This window comes from Carassius auratus, chromosome 7, assembly GCF_003368295.1.
Source record: "Carassius auratus strain Wakin chromosome 7, ASM336829v1, whole genome shotgun sequence".
Classification (NCBI taxonomy): domain Eukaryota; kingdom Metazoa; phylum Chordata; class Actinopteri; order Cypriniformes; family Cyprinidae; genus Carassius; species Carassius auratus.
This window is the reverse complement of record NC_039249.1, coordinates 21,970,904-21,996,030: the sequence shown is the minus strand read 5'-3', so window position 1 is coordinate 21,996,030 and position 25,127 is coordinate 21,970,904. Positions and strand designations below refer to the sequence as shown.

Here is a 25,127-nt window from a genome sequence, read left to right as displayed (position 1 = left end):
AATTGCTGTGAAATGTGCCACATGCAGCATAATATCACTTAGCAACCATTTTGTTCTCATAGGCCTGGGTTTTTTTTTCCACAAGTGTGATGTATCATTTGAAAATTGCAGCGAAATGTATCTGGAACAACATATTTCAGGTTTTGCAGAAATCTTGCTACAGTAACATTCCCAATGAGCCTGAACTACAACTACATGCACACACCTGAGTAAGTCAATGGAGCATTTGACCGCATCATGTCCCTCCTTCCTCCCTTCCTTTAAACGATGTGGAGCGAGAGTCTTGAAGCTAATCCTCCTCTCCTAATTATTCCACCCCTGAGGACAGCTGGAAAAGGCCTTGAGCCACACCCCCAACCTCTAGCTACAAGATTTTGATGTCTTGCCATTCCACACACTTCGCTTCGCTCCTCTCCCTCCCTCAGTCCTGACAAGCTGGCATTATAAACAGGATAATCTTCTAATCTTTTTGTTGAAGCAAACAGGGAGGAATGGGGGAAAGTCAATTCATTTCTGTAGCTCTTGCATGTTCTCTTGTTTGTCAGAGGGGCATAAACAGCAGCTGCTCAGAAGAGTGTATTTATTAGATGAGATACCAGAAGGAAAAAGACTACAGAGTAAGTGTAGTTCTGCTAGTAATGTGTGGTACTGCATGCTCCTTCAGGCTTGTGTTAGTCACAGAGCAGTGTCAATCGTCCACATAGTCAGAGCTCCACACAATTACACTACCTTCAGAGGTAGACTGTAAGACAGTACATTCACTGACAAGTCAACTCTGTTTCATGATGGAAATTTCATTGTAGTGACTTTTTTTCCTGACCAACTTACAATCTGACAATTTGATGCTCAAAAAAACAGTAGCTGCTTCATATGTTTGTGGAAAACATTAAAGATTATTTTTTTGTCAAGATTGTTGATTTAATATTTCATTAAAACAGCATATATTATATTTTTTTATACAAATGTACGTTTCTTTCATCTTTAATCAGTTTAATGGATTCTTGCTGAAAAGTATAATTTAAAAAATGTAGTGTATATATAGCCAGTAAATTTATCCAATGATTAATGTGAGTAGTGAGTTGTCCAGTGATTCATGTTGAATGTTCTACTGTACATTCCAAGTGCTCTGAAGGTATACATAGCTTTGCATGAGGAAGAGGTAAATTTAATCTGTTAATCGCTGAGCAGCTTCCCTTGATCCCCTCAGTTAAGGCAAGTCATGTCACATTCAGAAAGATACATTCAAACTTTGTCTTGTTGCAATTATTGACAAGACTCCTGAGGAATCTAATGCCATATGAGATAATTGTCATAACACTTACAGTGGGTTTCAAATGAGTCCGAATGACAAGATTTGAGTGTGATGGAGGATGATAAAGATTATGTGCATAAAGAATAAACTACGGTATTTTTTACACAGGGTAGCATATGGATTCTGAAGACTTGTAGAATTTATTATTTTGGTAAATCTTGTGGTGCTGCTTTTGTGTTTCATGGTAAACAATATTTAAATGATTAAATTGTTTAAATGATGGCAGATTTTCTACATTAGAAAGTTGTTAAACTGTTATAAAAGAGATGTTTTGGCGATGCAGGATTAATCATGCTAGAGTGATATTTCCTGATGAGAGTGTGTTGGCACTGACAGGTTATGTGCTCCAGATATATCAGTGTGTGTTATGTGAGATGCAATGTCCCTTTGCAGCAGTGAATGGACAGTAATTCAGCTGCTCACACATAAAATATGCTCTACATTAATTATTGCATTTATTCATTCATGCATTTATTCATTTTATTACAAACTACCAAAGTTTAAATGACACATTGCTTTGTAAGTCTTAGTTCTGTGCTATACAGTATTTGTATTTCTGCATCCTGTCTATCTCTACCCAAGGATTAGTTCTCTGAGTTGCGTTTTTATACTTTACAGCTTCCAGTGGATCAGAGGCCCTGATGACCTCCTCAGTCTTGGTAAAGGGAAGATATGGGTTGTTTTTCCTCCCCGTTCTGTTATTTCTATTAATTTCAACTGCAGACTAGAGACTCCGTGACCCAAAATTTGCAGATATGGGTGTCATTTAGAGAACCTGTGTGCACCTGGGTCAAAACTGATAGCAAGACACAGAGATAAGTCAACAGAGGAGTTTTTGAGCATTTATAGAAGTCCTCAACCTGTAGTCTCTCACACATTAGAAGATATCAGGTATGAGATTCTGTAATTGTTAATTTCTTCATAAGTTCCCAGTAAACTGATTTTAGTTCAACGCAATTAGCCTTATGTCTCATTTTAAAAGTTCTATGCAAATATTTTAGTTCTAGCTACTGTACATCATAAATCCCAGCCAATTATATTCATATGAATGTTTTCAGTAATCATTTCAGGGTCTTGTTGTTTTGGTTTGTCTAAACAGTCTGCCTTGTGCTGTTTCTCATTCATGTCCTGTGAGGCAATGGAAGCATCCTGATTTCATGCATAATGGATATAAAATACCTGCCCCCTTATTATATCCAGAATTTTCCCCAAGTATGACTGCTTTATGCAAATTCCATCCTGACATTTCCTTTGCTTCAGTGCCTATTGTCATGTTCAGGGTTGTTAAAGCAAGGTTGCACATAGGCCTCTTAAACTAATATAAAGTAAAGCCTATGCATATTTTAAAAAGATCAAACCCTGTACATTCTGTTTTAACTGATATAACATGTGTCAGTCTGTCAAACTAAATCATGGCCATATGCCCACACTACTAAAATGCACTAGCAAGGGAAACACTCCAGACTGATGAGTTATTAATGTGTGAAACAAGCATTTGCAACAGCAACTGCAAATACATTGCAGAAAATGTGTAAGCAGCTGCTATTTGTAAAACGATCATATTATTCTCTCTCCTTATTCTCACTTGCAATCTGTATGAATTACTCCAACTTTGGCTTAGGTTATATATATATATATATATATATATATATATATATATATATATATATATATATTGTATTTGGTAAAATTACTATAAAATTAAAGATCTGACCCAAATAAGAGTGTAAATTCTTTGGGTCGCTGCATTTATTGCGGTTCTCTTTGACAATTACCATTCCTAAAATAAAAGCTTTTGACCTGAGACAAACAAGTTCACCCCTATTAAGCAGAAAACAGCAGCCTGTGAAATGTAAAAAGGAACAAGCGTCTGTTTTTCTGGAGTGTCGGAATCTCCAGTGGTCTCGCTTGTATCACTTTGTAAAACGGCAAGACAAGAGCCTTGTGTATTAACATTGGTTTGAAAAAACTCCCTGATCCACCATTTATTGACCAAATCCACTTCAACTGCCACTACAGCAAATCCCAGGCTGTATAATAAGATCTAAACCACCCAGGTCACAATGTTTTAACCCTGCTGAGTCTGAAAAACAAACATCCGCAAACAAATAACCAGATCCAGAATGGATTTCCCCTCCAGCAAACACTCACAATAAACAGCATGGCATTTATTTAATCTGAAATGACAGGCCTTACTACACCATCATATTGTGAGAGGTTGTGTAGTACTTCAGTATGCAATAATATTTAAAAAGCATATGGCATTGTTTATTTTGATCTGATGTACACTCTCTGAGAATAAATATCTTTATAAGGGTTTTCTCATTAAGCGGTCTGAAATGCTGATTGGTGTTTGAATATAGCTATAAAATCCAAAATAACACTGTACTCTGCAATTAAAATTGAGATGGGTCATTTTCTATACTTGGGGAGGAATGGGCAAAAAAAAAAAAAAAAACAGAATCGCCTGAAACGAGCCCATTCTGATCAAATTCACATCATTTAAAGGGTAAATTCACCCAAAACCTGAAAACACTGTCATCAATTACTCATTATTTGAGAATGTTTTATGTTTAACATTACTTGTGCTTTTTTGAAAGACATTTTTGAAAACTTTTTTTTTTTTTTTTTTGTGGAAACTGATTATTATTATTATTTTTTTTCAGGACTCTTTGATAAATAGAAATTTCAAAAGAACAGCATTTATTTGATATAGAAATGATTTTAACATTATAAAAGCCTGCCACTTCTGATTTTTTTATTTATTTATTTTTTATATCAGAAGAAAGTACGTCATGTCTGGAACTGCATGCATTTTCATTTTTGAGTGAACTTTTCCTTTGAAACATCTTATGATTTAAAAGCATTCAAGTATCAGAAATAAACAGAGTGAGTAAATGTTATAGTTCAAACGCTTGTTCAGTCGAAATGAAAAAGCACTCTTGTATATCCTGAGCTTTTAGAAGAAAATTATTAATGTACATGATTGAAAATCATTAAGCATTTAGCTCATCATACCTCCGCACAAGACCAAATATGATCACTAAACGACCATGCTTTCTTTCATTAAACTAAGCCGACAGAAGCTTTATGGGACATGTATTTCATTACCACAACCTAATACAGTCTTTCCTCTCCAATGTATGCGTGTTATGCCTTCACACCTCTGCAGCAAGTTCAGTCATTACAATTCCATGCACTATTCTTTGCTCATGCTAATACTCAATAATCTCCATGTCAAAGCACCTAGTTCCGTTCTCATTACTATTAAACACACACACACAGGCTGCACTGTTGTTGATTAGTTCTCTAATAACGCTCTGCTCTGTCTTGCCCTCGTGATAATCAAGGCTTGGGCTTTGAGAGCAGTCATGCTCATCAGACAATGGCCTGATGTGATTGGGCCACACTGTCATTAGAAAAATACTCTCGCTTTTTTTCCCCCAACTCATATCCTTCTCTCGAACACTGATACCATACATAAGCCGTGCTCTCAGTGATGCTCCTGTTCACCAGGGCAGCATGCAACCCTGGGTCCTGAAGCCCTGGGTCAGGATACGACCCACTCTCATATTGTGGTGAAACAGATTATTGCTCTTTTCATAAAGAGTAAAATAATAAATAAGGGGGGATTTGGAAAAAAGCGCAATCCAGCCGCTGTAATAAAGCTGAGCCACATAGGATAGAAGATCTCTGTGGGTGTGTGTGCATTGTGCAAATATGAAAATACTGGCTCAGTGTGCTGCACAATACCAGATACTCGCAACTGAACACAGCTGCCATTTCGCTAATATATTTACTGCACAGAGTATTTATAAAATATCTGTTTGAAGAAAAAAAAAAAAACATCTATGACTCACAAACACCTGTCTGGATGTTCATATATTTCATTATCCTCTGCCAGCCATTACAAAGCACAAGAGCTGAGTAAAATATCCCTGCACATCCTCTGGGCCATCTCTCCCTCTCCTCCTCATTACACCATCCACTCTTTAGATGGCTCTTATGTACCCCCCCACTCCTCCCTCTCACTCTTTATCTGTCCCTCTGAGGAGCTGTTTTGCAAAATCACTCTGCATGGCCGGCTCTAACACACACATACACAAGCATTATCCCATTAACTGTGCCTTCCCCTAACACCCCCTGACACCAGACAAAGTGTACATCCTGTCCTTATAACTCTGTCTTTTCATTACCCTCTGGTTTTCCTCACACTCCTTCTTCTTCTTTTTTTCTCTTCTGCAGTTCCGCCTCTGAGATATAAATATACACTGCCATTCAAAAGATTTAGAAAAATGTTTTCGAAAGAAAGCAGCACACAGAGGCTGCTTTATATGACGAAAAATCCAGGTAAACCGTAATATTCTGAATTTATGTTATAATTTAAAATAATTGTTAAATAATAATTTATTCCTGTGATGAACAGATGAAATTCCAGCAGCCGTTAATCCAGTTTTGATTTGATTGATTGATTGATTGATCGATTGATTATCGACTGAGAAATGGCACTGTTTTATATTAGAAACAGAATAGATCCGTGAAGTTAACATGCAGCAAAATATTTTTTTTTTTTTTCCAGTCACGAGTCACAAGCTTTCAAGGGGTCATTGGATGCTACATGCACTTTTACTTGTAGTTTGAACCGAAATGTGTGTTGGCAGTGTGTTTCCACAACCACACTATAATGATAAAATAAAAACACCCAGTGTTTTTTTGTTGTTTTTTTTTTTATTTTATTTTTTTATCTACTAAAATCTTTAGCCCTTTCTCAAATTGAGCCAATCTCAGATGCCTGTCTTTGTGATGTCACACAGACAAGCCCCTCCTATGATAGTTTGATTGACAGTATGGACTTGTGTCTTACCTTAGACCCGACCTGAGTGAGCTGAGATCAGTTCGCTATTGTTTTGACGCTGGAGCAGATGTAGACAAGAATGCCTCCTAAGCGATTGAGGTGTTTTGTTGTCAAATGTAATAATGAATATAGCAGTCGTCATTTACTCTCGACATCTGAGCTGCTGAAGATGCAGTGGATTACATTTGTTTTTGAAGGGAATGCACCCCTGATCTACATAAATGCGTTTATCTTCGCGTGAATCAATCATAGTCCAGCTTGACCAACAAAAAAAGAGAGTATAAAGGTTTTTTTTTTTTATTCTTTACAAATCGCCTTTCTTAATAATGCTCTAATGATCAAGTTTCAAGATGAATGAAGTAAACAATCTCGGAATATATATATATATATATATATATATATATATATATATATATATATATATATATATATATATATATATATATATATATATCCTGATTATTTAAAACACCATTGCAAGCAATCCATTACTCCAAGTTTGCCTCATCTCTAGTTCTACCTGTTGAAATTGGCTAATAAGCTCAACTTCTCTATGATCTTGAACCCTCTGCAGTAGTGATTTCCCACTATCAGTTACTCAGTGTCTGAGATGCAGATGAGATGCCTGAGCACTTTTACTCCATTTCTGTTTCTCCTCAATTATAAGATCAACTTTTCATTAGATTTTATGCTATTTAGAGCAAAACCACCCACCCCCATTCATCTTTGTCTTTTTTTCTCTTCTCTTTTTATTCTCTCACTCTACACACACAGCAGGACTTTCATCCCTTCTCCCCAGGTGTCCATCAGAAAAATCACTACAGCACAAAAACTCACACTCTCCATTTCTCCCATCAATCTCTTATTCCCTCTATTCTCTGTGCTAACCATCTGCTCTCAGTGGAGGGATACTCCACCATCTAGCTCACCGATAGATGATCCATTGCTAAAATCCTCCTCCCTCAGATTTTTCCTAAGGGCTAACAGCTGGAGGCACGCCGTGTGCGCCTCTCCCGCCAACCAGGTGGCATGGGCAGATAAAAAGTGACGGTGAAGCTTTGATTCCCCTCACGCAAAGCTGCCATCTCTGGAAGGTGTCCGCCACCACACCCCTTCTCTTTGTATGTTGGGCTCACCGAGCATTAAACAAAACATCTGAGAGGCCACGATAACACCCGTCCTTCCCTCCGCCACTCCGACAATTGTACACAAACAGAGGGGGAGACTCTCAGATTTACACACGCAAAGGTTGAAAATGGAATCCTGCCATCAACCCAACTTGGTTTTTTATTACATTTGTCCTTCAAACATGGGATGTGACACTTGTTCACCTGAAAGCAATTACTTTGAGATTGTGTTGACAGTTCAACCACTTTGGGGTCCTAAAACACTGACTGTCACTGTAATTGGAATGAATAGCCCTGCGGTTCAGTTTATATCTAAGCCAAAGTCCACATAAAGATCTGTAAAACAACCGAGTTAATGAATGTAGCTTACATTCATTAGGTCTGTAGTCAGGGCACCTCTCACACAAACAGGTTTTGACAGCTGACTGCTGCATGCTAATTGACACAAGGATCATTAATTCGTAACATGCATACATACAGTAGTTTGCTTGCATTCATGACACTTGTTATTTATCAGTCCTGGAGGATATATAATTATTTTTTTTCTTTACTTCGTTCACCTGACTTATAACTGTTTTTGGTCACTCAACTAAAATAACAAATTTGTTGTCCTAACAACAAGTATGAACTAATCTTTCATTATGCTTAAAAAAAAAAAAACATAAAAAACAACAACAACAATAAAAAAAGCCTTAATTACAACACTGTGTGATGCCCCTAATTAACCACTTTTTTGACATGACGTTAAAACAAAAAAGGTTGGAAACCCTTACAATTTTTATGGCCTTGAACTTTCGGCAAATGAACAGTCATAGGTTTAACTGACTCATCTGTTCTTTCTAATGTTTTCTATATAAAACTCCATTGTGAATGCAATTTAATCTCATTTAGCCAATGGATGAAGAGGAGAGAGATTATGCACGAGGCGAGACTCATGATATAAGGCAAGCGTGCACTCCTGATAGTGCCTTGTAATGAGCACAGCCCAAGGGGGACATGGGCCTTTAAGGATCTCTATATCCTTCTATCTTAAGGAGAGAGGGATATAGAGATCAATGATTAATCAAGGCTTAATCTTCCATCATTAGGCCTAAGTGGAAGGGCTCATCATCCCTACTCTGATGCTCACACTTAGACTGCTTAAAGCTCTTCTACTCATAGATGAATGGCTTGAGACCTCATCACTCTGCTTCATAACAGAATGCTGAGTGATGAAGATGACCTTTTGGTGGAATCTCTTCATATACATACAATTGACTTGTATCTGCTGTTGTATTTCTATTTTATTATTATTTAATTTATTATATTATTTTTCATTTTCTTTATAGATATGACTTAGTAAAGGAAAGGTTACATAATGGCAATCCTAATACATCCTCATTTGGAATGGAATTTTTAAACGGTTCTATCTTACTCTTCACTAAACTCCATCAGCCTTGCTTACTGCGGGTAGTTCTGACTGGCTTTATTGAATTTGAACTAGGACTGCACTGATGCTTTATTTGAAAACTTTTTTTTTTTTTTTAGTTTATAATTCCATAAACAACAGCACCCTGTGAAGTGTGAACTGTTTTAGTAGAGTCCTGGGTCATGCTCATTCATAAGGTTTATTTATTTGTTTGTTTGCTTATATTTTTATTTTTGTGAAATGATCTTTTGTGCTATCATCTATGCAAAGCTGGTTGATATAACTGCGAAAAAGTAACATCATATCAACCAATTACTTGTTTGCATAGTATATGTATCTATTATAGTGTTTGTATAGTGTATGCACTGTATGTACATATTTAGGCACTTAGACTATAATTTGAAAATGTTCTCATTCAACATGCCATGGGAAGTCAATCTATCTTAACGTTTTCTTATATAGCTATTGTTAAATTATTACTCTTTAAAAGTTAATCAAGCTCTTAATGATTTAATCTATGCCATCTTTTGCAATATCTGAAGTCCTTGTACCATAGTTCTTAACTGTAGCATTTTTTATAATAAGACTAGCCTATAAATCATTACCAAGCCAATAATGACTTTATTTTTTAATTAATTAATGTAGCATTTATGAATGAACAACCGCCTGCAACTGGAACAAATAGCTTCAAGATGCCACAGTTGTAAAATAAATCTATAGGGAAAAATCTGTTCCCTTAACAGATTATCTAATATCAATTTAAAGACCAAATTTCACACAATAAATAAGCCTACAATAAAATGTGAAAAAATTATCTTAAAGGTGGTCATGAGTAATTTAAAGAAGATCATAACAGGACTGGTTCAAGACTGCCTTCACCTCTTTTCATCAGTCTTTTAGTTTATTTGCCTTTTTCAGATACTATTCAACTTTCTCCATGACGTTTTTTAAGTGTCTGTTTCTCTAATTAATTGCATATTTAACCATCAGCTTTGCAATAGGAATGGCTCACGCAAATCTCACCACACTTCTCGAGCGCAGATGAACTCATGCAGAGTATACGGTGAACCACACGCCACTTCTGAACTGTACTTCAGTCATATTGTGCTGATAACTGCTCCATTCAGTTCGTACGTGAAGCTAGCAATTATAAAAGCGCTGAAGGTGCAATTCAAATGATTAATTAATAGCCGGATTCTAGTTCCCTTCTGAGGGAACTTCGAACTGTGTCCTCTTGAGCTCACTTTGGGGAACACCTTCATGACCGGTGTCTGAAACATACATCTAAACACTACAATAACATTGGCCAGTGACAGCCTATGATGTCATTAACTGGCTCGATCACAGTATAAAGGGTTCCGGGAGAAAACGTCATTCTCTTCTGCATCTTCACTGACTGTTTAATCATGTTAGCGTTAAGCTAAGTATGACTAGGAGTGCTAATTCTCTAGCCAGAGGCTTTGCCCTAATAGCCACAATTTCACAAGGTTCACGTGTTGTGGTGTGTGAGTAGACGGCTTGTGGTCATGGTGATGCATTTGCTGGACTACTCAGGGGGAGTTGAGTATTTCACTGTAGTAATATAAACTCCATAATCATCGGGAAGAAGGAGGCGGGAACCGGCGGACAAACAAATGAAACTTTAATAATCAAAAATAAACACAAAACAAATAAAAAGCAAACACAACTAAAAGCCCAGGCCTGGTCCTCTCTCCTCCTTCAGTCGTTGCTCCGGTTTTATATCCTTCCATCTCCTCCATGGGACTCGAGACCGGTGGGTCGAGCAGGTGTCGCTCTTCTCCAATCACTCCACTGGCCTCGCCCGTTCCCACGACTCACGGCCCCGCCCCACTCGTCACATTCACCATTTACCCAAGTTTGTAGATAGCATTTACCTCTCGCAGGAATAGTGATGCATTCGTGGCACCGGCCTCTGTTCTTGCTAAATTTCTGATGTAATCTAGCACATGGACAGGAGCTAAATGCATGCTGCACATTGCAGTTGTGATGAGAATTGTCTGCCCATTGCCACGATTCGCGGTTGATGGGCAGAACATGGATTCCTTTCCTGCGCTTGCATTGCAATCCTTCATGCTGGACCTACTAGGGTCCGGATCCAAGCGCTATTTGAACATCACCTTGAGATCATATCTGTGAGTTTGAGTCATTCATGGGAGCAGTTGTTGGTGAGTTTGATCCATTTAATCTAGTCTATTGCTAAATTTATGTGCATTCACTAACTAGCTTTCTCCGCAGTGCTTCTTGGACCGGTCTATTTTTCTGGCTTTGTGTTAGGGTTAGGACCTCTGCAAGCACCTCCCCTGCTGAAGTCAGAACCTCTCGCTGTTGAAGAATATGGTTTTAGTCTCAACCATCGGTACTGGTTCCAGGCCATATAATAGCCCTACATCTTTGGCTTCATACTTACTGGACCATGCAGCTAAGTCACTGGGCTTATACGAGAGCCTCCCTTGCCATCAGGTCCCCAGTATGATACTGTAACCTCAGTACCCGCGGGTTCTACATTCAGGTTAAGCATTTTTTGCCGTATAATGTTTTATGAAGCGCTCCTTGATGCCCTGGCTGGGCGTTTGCTTCAAGAAGCTTCCCCGGCCAGGACATGCTAATCTTGTCACACCCTGAGGGGTCTCCTGAGATTTGAGTCATCCTCTCAACCATCATGCACGTCCACTGAGCTAGAGCTCCTATTGCTGAGGTGTTGAGTGGCTTTACACTTCTTAATTCCACTCTGCAGTTCGATAGATGGTTAGGCCCACAGGATCTTCCTGTCACACTGTCCTTATGGCCGAACCAGTAAATCTCCTCTCCGCAGAGAAGGCTTGAGAACACTGTGTTCCCTGAGGTACGAGTGAGATGTGTTTCTGCATAAACCCTACTTGAGTGCTTCGGCTCTGAGGAGCAGAAGCTCTGTATGCATGAATGGGTTGTTGAGTCCTGTTGTTTCTACAGGTTCTCTTTGGGTCTGGTTAAATGGGATCCATGCTCTTTATAGATATATAGCATAGAGCATCTTATCTAGCGCTGCCTTCTGGTTAAGCTGAGAAGTGATCCCCTCACTGCATGGTTTAGCTATGAGCCTATTGCTCCCAGTTTGTGCTTTGAGGGCCTGCCTCAGCTTGAGAGCCGAGAGCACTGCTCCCAAGATCTATATGCAAAAATACAGATTTGTTAGGCCCGTCACTGACCCGACCTTGGTCAATTGCCAATATGCGGGGACACTGTTGTTCCCTGTTGAACTGTGTGATCCCATTTTCAGCTGGATTCCATTTCTGATGTCCTTATATGTGGTCAATCTGCTTCCTGGACATGGCCGTGCTCCCCACACTGCAGGAGGGTCTTTTATGAGCTTCCCAAACCTGGACAGATTATGTGAGTCCTCCTTTTCACTTGAGAGCTAGGTCAATGCATCCTTGTCAATTCCAATGGCTATGGTTGAGTTGGTACTTAATCTATGGCATGCACTACCCTCAGTATGGCTGCATAGGTATACTGTTCCCCAAAGTTTGAAGTTCCCTCAGAAGGGAACATCTCAGGTTGCATATGCAACCATGGGTACCTGAGAAGGGAATGAGACACTGTGTCCTTTGGTTTCCTTGCCATGTTTTGGACGCAAGCTTCAGACAAAGAAGTGGATAGCATGTTCTCTCAGCACCCTTTTATGCTGTGATCTCACCAGGTAATGACGTCATAGGCTGTTGCCGACCAATATTATTCAGACACCGGTCGTATGCAACCATGGGTACCTGAGAAGGGAATGAGACACTGTGTCCTTTGGTTTCCTTGCCATGTTTTGGACGCAAGCTTCAGACAAAGAAGTGGATAGCATGTTCTCTCAGCACCCTTTTATGCTGTGATCGCGCCAGGTAATGACGTCATAGGCTGTTGCCGACCAATATTATTCAGACACCGGTCACACTGAAGGCATTCCCCAAAGCGACATCTAGAGGACACAGTGTCTTTTTCCTTTCTCAGGGAATCATGGTTGCATATGTAATCTGAACGTTTCCATTAACTATGGTATAAATCTTGAGGGTTGTACTTGCTGGTTTTGGTTTATGGGCCTATAACGTTGGTTGGCTTTTTACTAGAGCCCGACCGATATGGATTTTTGGGGGCCGATGCCGATATTAACTCGAAAAGAGCCAATTTATAAGCCGATATTTTGATTTTGAAAATAAACTGGATATTAGACCCATTTCTTTTTTAATTTCATTTTTAATGATCAAAAAACAGTTTACAGTGATTTTAAACATAGATTTAAACACTTTTACTTTCTTCCAGTTGAAGCTGGTTTTAACAGTCTGTGTGTGTACTGTAAATAAATTATAACACTAAAATTAAAGTATTTGCAGAAGTAGTCCCACAATTTGCTGCTACAGCATTCACATTTTTCAAACATCTGTAGGGCAGAGAGAGAGACAGAGGAAAAATAAGCATGTGTATTAATAATATCACCATGTATCATTACTCATGTCATCATTAGAATTATAATAATACTAATAAACAGGGATCTCCTACATAGGCAAAAATGTGTATATATACATATATATATATATATATATATATATATATATATATATATATATATATATATATATATATATTTTTTGTCAGGCAATAGGTATTACCTATTACCTACTTGTATTTAACAATATTACAACATTTTCCTGTTATGTCTGTAAAGCTGCTTTGAAACAATCTGCAAAAAAGAAGAAAAAAAAAGCACTTGTTCAGCTTACATTTATTTACATGTCCCCTCTGGTTAATCATTTCTGACGCACCTACTCGAAGTTGAATGGTTAACGTTAGCGTCATGAACACACCGCTGTCAATTTTGAGAAGAACCACCTTCAAACAAGTTAATAGCAAGCATTTAAGGGGCCTGCTAAAAAAGAAGCTATATTAGCGTTAGAATAACATAGGGCTGTAGCTATCGAATATTTTAGTAATCGAGTATTCTACCAAAAATTCCATCAATTAATCAAGTAATCGGATAAAATGTGTTTTTGCTTAATTAAAGTGCAATATTAATTATGCAAGAGAAAATAAGACTCCTGGGCCTCTTAAAATGAACAACTAAGTTTCCTTTTTTAGAAAAATGTTTTTATTTTTATTTTTTAAATGCATAGAATGCAATGCATACATGAAAAATAAACATTTAATTATTACCCATTGTTTCTCTGTCTGTACTTGTACTGTGAACAATGACAATAAAGTTGACAGATGAATTAAGTGCATTTAAGTGCCATTCAGTTGGGGTTTTAAATAAAGCTTTTTCTGAGATGCACATTAAACACATAAAACATTAATTTAATTTATCTTTTAATTATTGAAAATGTACTTAACTTTTTGGTAAACAAAGGGGATTTACTATAAAAAAAAATAAAACATGGAAGAAATGTTGTGTGATTAAAACTTAAAAAAAAAGTTTTTAGTGATAGGCTATGTACATTCTGCTGAACAACAGTCTTTAACTTTGACGGGTTGGCGTACCACCTTTACAGTTCTGTTTATGTGATATGACGCTGCTTCTACTCAAATAAAACGGTCAAATGCTCATGAAGTGACTGTCAGAGCAGTTCTGGAGATGTTGTTCATGTGTTCACGTGCTTCTTTAGTGAGACAGCAGACGCTGAATTCACCGCGAGCTTCATGCGCGCTTCCGTGTGTTTAATGAATGAAGCCATTTGCGCCATTTATTAACAGATACACACAAAACATGCAGGATTCATATTTAAACAGACTATTCCGGCTTAATATTTACAGATATTTGTCCATATCGTGATTTGATTTAAGTGCAATGACCTATTTTTAATGAATTCATTCAATAACATAACTGCTGTTGTTTTTTCGAGGCACGCTGTACATAACTTCTAGTCATTGACTAAATGCGCCCCCCTGCCACAGTTACGCGGTCATTATGTGGGAAACACTGCAGATATATTTAGAATAAGTTTAACGCTAATGTTATAGTTTGACCTCTTATTAACGTTCGCAATCTTCCACTGATAAACATGGTATTAGCTCCGAGGCTAATCTAATATAGCAATGCATTAGCGGCTGTAAGTGATGTTACAGAATATTTATAAGTGATAATGATAGGACCGTTAGCTAGAACTACCACACCGTTTGTATATACAGTGTATGAACTAAATCATTTCACATGACGAACGACAGACTCAACGTCAAAACAGTTCATCTCAGTGGCTAGCTTGGCTGATCGCTTTCTTCGCTAGTGGATTTCTGGAGCTTTTTTCAACTCTGGAGCTGCAGAGCTGCCTCTGGTGGGCAAACTATGCAACACTCATAACATGAGTGAAGCATGAGACTTGAGAAGCATAACTAATATCGGCCGGCCGATATATCGGTCAGGCTCTAGTTTTTACATCAAAAATTGTCAAAGTAGAAATAAATGGCCATTTTAGCCCTAACACTGTTTAAATTAGTGGGTCTCTTAAGATAAGATTTTTTTTTTTTTTGACTATGTTTTACTGTTATGGCCAACGGTATTAACTAATAGTGAAATATGTTGAATATAGCATCATATTTAGATCTACTCCCAATGCATACAATGTTGCAGCTGTTTGCAGTAAAACACAGTCATGTCTGATGATCACATAATTAAAATCATCTTGATCTTGTGATTTGCACACTCACAAATGCTTTTATCATGATCAACATAGTTCAAAAACAAATGTAAATTAAAGCTGCAAGCAGCGATGAACGGGCCCTCGCACCCAGGCTCCCCGCCAGCGAGTTGCCTTAGTAAAAAGGTGAGCGGTGTGAAATATGCATTTAAAGTCATAAATATAACTGGAATATATCAAAGGATATTCCATATATGTGCCAATCTTCCTGTTGCCAGCAGGTGGCATTATCATTATTATGGAATATTGGCCTTCAGATGTGTTCAGGTCAGGACTCTTATCGAACATGTGAAGTTTGGGGAAGATCGAACATTTTATGCCTGATTTACAACAACTTCTCTTGCTGTGACGAGACATCAAATTTTGTCATGGTGCCATGGACACGCCCTTTAACCAAAATTCAAGATCTCCACAATTTAACACTGCACAGGCCTTTAGATTAGACTGACCACAAAAAAAATACATTAATGTAATAAAATCTCTAGGAGTAGTTTGTCGCAGTTTAAAATGTCACTTCCTGTTGCCAATAGGTGGCCCTATGACTATAACTGAATATGGTAATGTAGATCTGTTAAGGGTAGAAGTTTTATCTACCATGTGAAGTTTGGGGCAGATTGGACATTGTATGTCTGAGTTACAGCAACTTCCTTTTTCATGGCGAAACATCGAAATTTGTCAGGCCGCCATGGATACGCCCTTTAACGAAACCTCAATTCCTTCAAAATTTAACATAGCAAAGGGCTTTAGATTACACTGACCAAGTTTGGTGTTGATCTGAATAAATCTCTGGGAGGAGTTTGTTAAAGTACAACCCCTGAAAATGACAAAAACAACACCAATTTTGCAGTGAAAATTCAAAATAACCGACTTCCTGTTGGCATTCGGATTTCGTACCAAGAGACTTTTTTGTAGGTATTTGTGTGTTACATGTGTGTACCAATTTTTGTACATGTACGTGAAACATAGCTCGAGGTGCACTCCGTTGAATCTGTATAGGTGGTGCTATAGAGCCATTTTGCCACACCCGATGGACTATTGGCCTTTAGATGTGTTCAGGCCAGGACTCTTATCAAACATGTGAAATTTGGGCGAGATCGGACATTTAATGCCTGAGTTACAACAAGTTTTATTCCCATGGCGAGACTTTGAACTTTGTCAAGGCCCCATGGACACGCCTTTTCAAGAAAACCCAAGATCTTCATTATTTAACATTGCACAGGCCTTTAGATTAGACTGACCATAAAAAAGACATTGATGTCAAAAAATTTCATAGAGTAGTATGTCTCAGCGTAAAATATGTCACTTCCTGTTGCCAATAGGTGGCGCTATGACTATAACTGAATATGGGCATGTCAATCTGTTCAGGTTCGGAGTCCTGAATACATATACATATACATATGACTGCCAAACAGACTGATTTCTGAAAGGATCATGTGACACTGAAGACTGAAGTAATGGGTGCTGAAAATTCAGCTTTTGCCATCACAGGAATAAATTACATTTTCAAATATATTAAAAAAAAAATTACAATTTTAAATTGTAATATTATTTAACAAAATTATTGTTTTAACTGTATTTTTCACTTATGCAGCCTTGTGAACATCAGTGTTATAATAAAATAAATAATAAATAATATAATAATACAAATATATATATATATATATATATATATATATATATATATATATATATATATATATATATATATATATATATATTATTTTATTTATTTATGTATTTTTCAGATTTTGGACCTCCCCAATCTTTTGTATGTAGAAGTTTTTTTGTATGCATGTCTCAGTGACTCATCCTGTGGGGTGTAAGGGAATAAGCTGAATCCTTCAAAGACTGATGATACCTTCAGCCAAACATCCTAACAGCTCAGCCTTGCATCTTGGCTATTGAACTCTAAGCAGACTTGAGCTTCACTGTTTGTCCAGCCAGCAGGGAGCTCCATAAGGAATCCGCAACCTCCTCTGTCTCTCTCCACTTCAGCACCACTTCTCTTTAGTTCAGCAGAAAAAGAATGGGGAAGAGAGTGTATAGGATTTAGACACTTTGCTCATTGTCCAAGAAATGAAGCAATGAAAATATGGGCACTGTCCTCACATAAACACAGGGAAATTTGATGTCCCTCACCCTCTGATCTTACCTCTGCCCGCTCCTCTTTAATCATGGGTCTCTTGTTTTGTTTGTTTTGCTTGAGGTTCAGTCTCCACCATCAATGAAGGCAGTGTAGCCCTGCTGTATGAAACCTGTGCTTCTGTTAGCCAAATAAAGACCTAGAGAACTGAGGACACAGGTATGGCATTTCTGCTTCAGTGAGAAATCCCTCTGTAGTAATATGTATGAGAGACCAGCTGACCACAAGATCCTGCCAACCGAATGATGGTCTGGCTTGAAATATCATTCCCTGGAGGGCACAAAACCTGACTGGTGAATCTGGTTAAAAATCTCAGCACAAACCTACGCTGGGATTTAAGACTTAAAATAGATAAAGAAAGATATATACATCTGGTTCTGTTTCTTAACTTGACCTTACAGATGTTACAGACTTTTCTTTTTATTGTCGCTTCTACTGTTCCCCCTCCCGAATGGTAAGGAATGTTAGTGATGAGGACATTTAGAGGAGGTTTATTTTGGTAAGGGATGTAATGAGCATGATTGTGTGCTGATTACACCCAGCCAACGTACTGGAGTGTCTTGGGTGAGCTACGAAGAGGAGATGAGGGTAAAAGCGAGCGGTGACAAGCCTCATTAACAGAAAATACTCTGCTCTGCTGTCAAGGCCCTGCTGTTGATGAGGAACCTAACTGCTAGACGCTCTAATTATGCGCTGTTACCGCCATCCCACAGAAAGCAATAACCCCCACCTCTCTGCATATGCAAATATGACAGACCCGATCATTAGGTTTTATGCCTCAAAGCCAAATTGTTATTGTAAAACCATTGAAGCCAAGGGCAAAGACGTAAAACTCTATCACGCATTTTGACACATTTTTTTTACAAGCCTTCCTCAATAATAGAACAAATGTTATTGAATATCATGGATAGTCAAGGGTAATGTGCCATGAAAGTATTGTTTAAATCAGAACAATTATTTGAGGCTTCTTTGAAAAAAATATATAAATGAAATGTCGATTTTCGGAGCCAAGAATGTATAATTTGGCTCTTCTCCACTCCGTGTTTCCCAGCATTTTGGTTAGCGTGCCATATTGAAATTTCATAATGATGCCCACAAATTATGTCCCATATGTTCATGGGTCTTGTGCTTCACTCACTCCCTTGATTATTAAAACAATTTCAAAACACGTTCCGCCGCTGGTTTTAAATGCACATTTGGTCTTTCAGAGGACAAACTTTTTAAATATACTTTTAAAATATAAAGAGAAAGTAAAGAGTACATGTGCATTCACAGAAAACAGAAGTGGTTGTATTTGCCCTTGTTTGACCGTTAGACTTCTCAGTGATCCACTTATAATGGAGTTCAGTGAACCAGCTTGAAGAACGCTGGAGGCTCCAGAGTATGTGGACCTGTCAGGCTTGACCATTACCATTAAAATACCATATAGTTCCTCACATCTGTACAGTGCAAAAGATATGCTGACCCTCCCAGTTCACTGAGCTTTGGGAAGGTTTCCAAAAAGTCAGCCTGTGCAGATAATTACTGGGAAAAAGCCTCACAAAACAAAAACCGCAAGAATAATTATAGAAAGTTAAATCCATTCCCTTTTCTTTTAGTACATTTTTCTGTTTTCAGTTTATGCGTGTGTGTGTTTGTGTAAGAGACTGTGTGTGACTGAGTGTGTGACATTGATAGAGAGGTAGAAAGAAAACTTGTGAAGAAATTTCAGCCCTTTTTTTTTTCTTAGTATCTCTTTCTGTGTGTCCGTGTCTCTCTTTTATACTCCTCCGCACAGCTTTGGAGAGACACATCTCTTGATGTTCTCAATTTAAAGTGTTCACTCTTTCCTTGGTGACATCTCTGCATTGCAGACCATATTGCTTTCCTGCTATTAAACTTCATTCCCATCACACAGTGATTTATCAACATCAGCATAGTGTATAGACATATTCAGAGCATATTCAAAACGGTATACTTAAGTAAAAAATCTTTTGTGAAGCAACCTTCTCAGTCAAGTCCAACTTCAGTCACGAGTGAAACCTCTTAATGAAGTGGGATGCGACTAGCTAATTAGCCCATTAAAATAAATTATTAAAGTATTAATGTTCCTTCTATATATCCAGCCCACATCAAATTAGGGTTTTCTCCCTGGTCGTTTCTCAGAGCGTCAGTCGTTTATTAAAATGCAGATATGCATGTCAAGCGACCCAACACTACACTGCTGACATGCCATATTTGTGCAAATGCAATTTACAGCTCTGTCTATTGGTAAATTGTGTTTTGGTGTGAAGTCTAAATGGCATGTTTCCAACTCTAATCGAATGTTTTTGCATTGATCCCACTGGCTGTTTTTCTTTGCTTATCTAGAACCACCACGACGGACATGTGTCTGTTGTTGATGAGAAGCGTGTTGTGGGATTGTGTAGCTCATAACAGCCACCTTCTTTAGTGTCAAGCCAGGTTAATATTATTACAGAGCAATTGAGGAGATAAATCTCTAATTGAAATTTGAATGCAGACCACCGCAGACAGATCGCCTCTAGCCTAACGCAGCAGGGAGGGAAGAAAAAAATCAATGTGTATTAAAAAGGACGCTGCACAATGCAATTAACAGCTCCTCCGAAACTTGTTGTTGTAGTTTCTGGAGGGGCCCATGAGGCATATCATTTGAGACCAACATCATTTCATTGGGTCACTACTTCCCATAGGGCTGTTGTTTCTTTAGAATTAATTACCTCCATCAGAAAAATAAAGCTACATCTTGGTCGACTGAACTTTAGTCAATCTTAAAAGAATAATTGACCCCCAAAATGAAAATTTGCTGGAAATCTACTCACGCGCCTCAGGCCATCCAAGATTTAGATGAGTTTTTTTTCGTTATCAGAACACATTTGGAGAAATTTAGCATTAGATCACTTGGATTCTCTGCAGTGAATGGGTGCCATCAGAATGAAAGTCCAAACAGCTGATAAAAAAATCACAGTAATACACAAGTAATCCACACAACTCCGGTCCATAAATCAACATCTTGAAAAGCTGCATGTGTGTAAAAAATAAATCTATCAACAAGACATTCTTAACTTCAAACTATCGCTTCTGGCTAATATATCAGTCTTCTATCCATAATTTTGCCGCCTTCATTGAAAAAGTTGTCTCATCTGAATCAGGAGAGAAATATAAATATTCAGGCAAATGAGTCCAAAGCAGTTCTAAACAAACATTTAGATGTATTTTGAAGTTAAAACACAACAGGAAACTCATATTTTGGCCAGAAGCTGGTTGTGGTTGTTTTATCTGCTATTAGGACTCTCCTTCTGACAGCACCCATTCACTTTATAAAATCATTTGGTGAGCAGGTAATGTTAAAGATGAATGCTAAATTTCTCCATATCTGTTCTCACTGTAAAAAAAAATAAATCTGTAAAATATACGGTAAAAAAAATGGCAGCTGTGTTTGCCAGAATTATGCTGTAAAAAATATGGTAAACCGTTTTAGGTTTAATGGTTTTACCTTAAATTTACAGTTTAATACCATAATTTAACTGATTCAATGTTAATATACCAACTTATTGGAGTACTGAAATCAGTGGTAACCACCAAAAGCAGGTGAGAAATGATGAGAAAGTCACATTATGAAACAAAGACCATCGCAAGCAGCTTTTAAATAATAGGATACATAGAACGTGCACATAAGCACTAAACACGATCATGGTGAAACTCATTAAACTGAAATATGCAATAAACATTAATTTAACAACATTACAGTATATGTACCATACAACTCTTATAAAAATAACAGATAAGAAATAAAAAGAAACACTTATTTAAAAAAAAACAAAAAAAAAAACATAAAATTCCCATTCTGGGAATGTCAGTTTACTGTTTTACAGGAAATTACCGTTAACCATTTAACAGGTTTGTACTGTAGCATTTTTATAGTTTTTTTTAACGTTAAAATCACAGTCATTTTTTACAGTGTGATGAAAAAACAAACTCATCTACATCTTGGATGACCTGAGGGTAAGTACATTTTTAGCAAATGTTAATTTTTCCATGAACTGTTCCTTCAACACCCATTCTTCATCATTACTGTTGGTCTAGTAAGGTTCTATATGTTAATATAAGTTAGTCGATTAGGCCTCAAATTCAGCTTTATTGTTTTACCTTACGAGTTTCCACATTTTAGAATTATAGCAATACCAAAGCCAAAACTGCTGTGGAATTAAATATTTATTTTAAAACTAACAGCATGTTTAGTCTTTTTAAAATCAAATGCATAAAGCATCAGCCTGCGGCGCACTGCGCTTACATTTCAAGGCTATTATTTGAACAAGACTGCATTTAAAAATTATTTGGTTTTCCAACTGTTTCATGTAGTATCATGTTCAGATAATACAGAATGTGAAGAAACGTCAAATGATTTCAATTAAATTGTAAAAAGCACTACAAATATGGTTTCAATGCAGCATTACAGAAATCATGCTTTTGACCCTTCAGCGTATAAACCAAAAAGCAAGAGTGCAAAAGAAAAAAAAAGAAAAGAAAAAAAAGATGGGGGAGCATTATTTATTAAATGTACGCACCCAGTCTTATATACTGTATCTAGTTCATCCATATGTTTAATGTTGGTCATATATTTACTGAATAAATTTATTGATATGTGAACTATGATATGCAAGACAAAATATGTCAACAAACAACCCATTTCAAGTCCTTTTTTACCTTTTTTTTCTGTCGCATACTTGCTTTTGGTTTATCCACTGAAGGTTCAGAAGCATGATTTATGTAAACCTGCATTAAAACAATATTTGAATAGTGTTTTTTTAAATTGATTTGAATGGACTTAACATTTGCTCACGTTCCTCACATATTTTCTTAGTTTGTGTAGTTTTTCCCCCCATCGCCTTTAATGTCACAGATTGTTCAGTCTATCTAAACCACACTTACAGTACAACACTTGAGCAGTGGCATTGAATGTTCCTGCATACTGGAGGATTTATAATTTAGGTGAATTACATAACTTGTTTGGTCTGAAATAAACTAAAACATCTAACATTATATCGCAATGCAAGTTATATATTGCGATCAACCTGTATGTGCCTTCTCAATAGTGATTTGAAGGTTGACACACATTATACAAATGAGGAGCATAAATTCGGTCAGTGTGTCCTAAAGTACTGTAGTGCAGATTAACGTTATGAAAGTCAAATAAGAATTTGTCATTGACCAGGATTATTCTACTTTCCTGTTTTTACTCCCCCCAATACACACACACACACACACACACAAGTTGTTTAAACCAAATAAATACTTAATCCTATAGGAAAGAGTTCCCTAGAGGAATCCCTGTCTTGTCCAGAGCCCCGCCCCTCGCGCGTGGCGCTGTCCATCACAGTAGTGCTGCTCTCTGAAACTCCGCGAGCTCAAGCGCGCGCCCGAGCAGATCGTTGCTGAAGCGCGAGACGACGGAGGGAAAGTTGCACAGCTCAGACTCTGGAGAATCGCCGTTCACCGAACGAGGAGCGAATTAACGTAACATGTACACTATCGCTTGAGAAAAGGAAGAGTGGTGTAAACTTGCAATCATGTTTTGGACTATTTTGTTGCCATATTGTGTGACTTTTGTGCTGGGAAATAAGACCGACGAACGAATACCTTTCTTCCACGGGCATGTGTTTGAGAACTCTCCACCTGGTTCAAAAGTGAATGGACTGAGTATCCCGGTGAAGCGCATCGATCCGCAGCGATGGTGCTCCAAGTCCGGGATGCACCTGAAACTCCTGGGGGACAGGAGTGAAGATTTTCACGTCTTCGCGCACCACAAGCGAGGACACATATTGCTGAAAACATCTAACGTTCTCGATCGAGAGGAGCGCGCGGAGTATCTCCTCAGTCTGGCGCTGTGCTGTCAGAGCTGCGCTTCAGCCGAGCGCGTCGTGGCCGAAGTTGCTTCAGTTAAAGTGGACGTGCTCGACACGAACGACCACGAGCCCACTTTCCAACACGCAGACGTCAAAATAACTTTGGACGACGCCACGGCCCTGAGGTCGGTGGTGTATACTGTGAAAGCGGAGGACATTGACAGCGGCAAAAACGCCGAGCTCATATACTACGCGCTCCCTAGAAACGGCAGTTTCTACGTGGTGCCCAAAACCGGCGACATCCTCCTCGTGGACTCGATTCTGGGTCTCGCGCAGCCCATAAAGTTCAGCGTGTTTGCGCGAGACCACGGCTGGCCCGCTCGGACCAGTCAGAATATGGATGTAGAGATCAGTCCGCGCCAATGGCCAGCCCTTCCTCAGATCGATAACGGACTCTCGAGAAAGTCCCGCTCCGTGCCGGAGCCGGTGCTTATCACCGTGTCCGAAGACGCGAGTATCGGCTCCGTCATAATGAATCTACACCCGGTGAGGTTTCAGTCCGCCAGTTTTGAGCTGATTCACCCGGACGCGGATAACTCTCCGGTCACCGTGAGTCGGGACAGCGGAGATTTGGTTATATCAAGGCGGCTCGACCGAGAGACGCAGCCGCTAGTGGAGATAACTGTAAAAGTACAAGATAAGCGAGGTGAGTGCTCCGTGACTAATCCAAATATCTCTACAATACGGCTATGTGCCCCGGTCCCTTTCCCACCTGTTCAGTGCGTGACACTGTCTCCAGCGCGTGCTGGCAGATTTCACCTGAACACCCCCCAAAAACATGACGCGCGCCTCACGCACCCAAATCCTCCCACTCTTCCCTCAGACTGAGCAGGTCATATGCAGCTTCCCTCATTACAGATGCACAGAGTTCACAGGAATCGAAGTTTAATTATCACTCGCAGTAAACGCTAGCGATTGACACAAGTCAAGGCGCAGGTGAAACCATGGCTGCGCTGCGGCATGAACGAAAGCGTTTGATTGCATTGCGATGCTGAAATATATGCATACACACCTGGGTGACAAATGCAGAAACTTAACACAATATGATCATTTAATTTGTATACTGTAAACTTTGGCATTAGTAGGATTTGCCGGGAAGTATACAAATGCTTTAGAATTCAACATTGACAGCATCTTTGCATCTTTTTGCCTCGTGACTATAATTTTGGTATTTTCTACTCAATTTTGTGAGAATTTAACTGGATTTTCTTAAATGGTGTTTAAATTCAAAGTTGTAAAGAAAATCGTGCCTTGCACTTATCACTGCAGGTCGGCAGCAGTTTTACAATAAAGCTCAAGTTTGAGGGGTTGAGCATATTGCTTTGTTCATCACATTATTATTTTCTTCCCTCATACCTTGGGCTTTAAATAATTTCTCTCCATTTAAACAGGTTATTCAGTCAGTGCTCAGCATTTTAAGTCTTTGTGTGTGTGTGTGTGTGTGTTTGTGAGGGAGAAAATTAGGGAATTTTGTATATAAGGTGCTCACATAGGCCCTTTTACAGAATCATATCATGCTTCTGTATTCAACTGTAATTGCATCCTTTGCATTGCAGGTGAACCCTGCACATCAAGCTGACTTTTGGCACGAATCCGTGGTGATTTAATCCTTTTTGAGTTGGAGATTGTGCTCTACTTTCTTTCATCTGCTTGCATTAGCTATGTAATCCCATCTCATTCACTTTCTCATTTTGGGGATTTAAGACTGGCA

At 38.4% G+C, this 25,127-nt stretch overlaps 1 protein-coding gene across 3 annotated transcripts in view; it reads left to right on the top strand.

Moving 5' to 3' along the window:
- The window catches only part of LOC113106222 (neural-cadherin), a 300,806-nt gene that overhangs the window by 43,546 nt on the left and 232,133 nt on the right, over positions 1-25,127 (top strand). Inside the window, exon 1 of one of the 3 annotated variants that reach the window (XM_026267912.1) lies at positions 22,900-24,062. The exons of the other annotated variants lie outside the window; for them this stretch is intronic. Coding sequence (XP_026123697.1) covers positions 23,081-24,062 — 982 coding nt within the window. The 5' untranslated portion in view covers positions 22,900-23,080. Of the gene's footprint in view, positions 1-22,899; positions 24,063-25,127 lie in introns of those variants that run through there. 3 annotated transcript variants of the gene reach the window in all.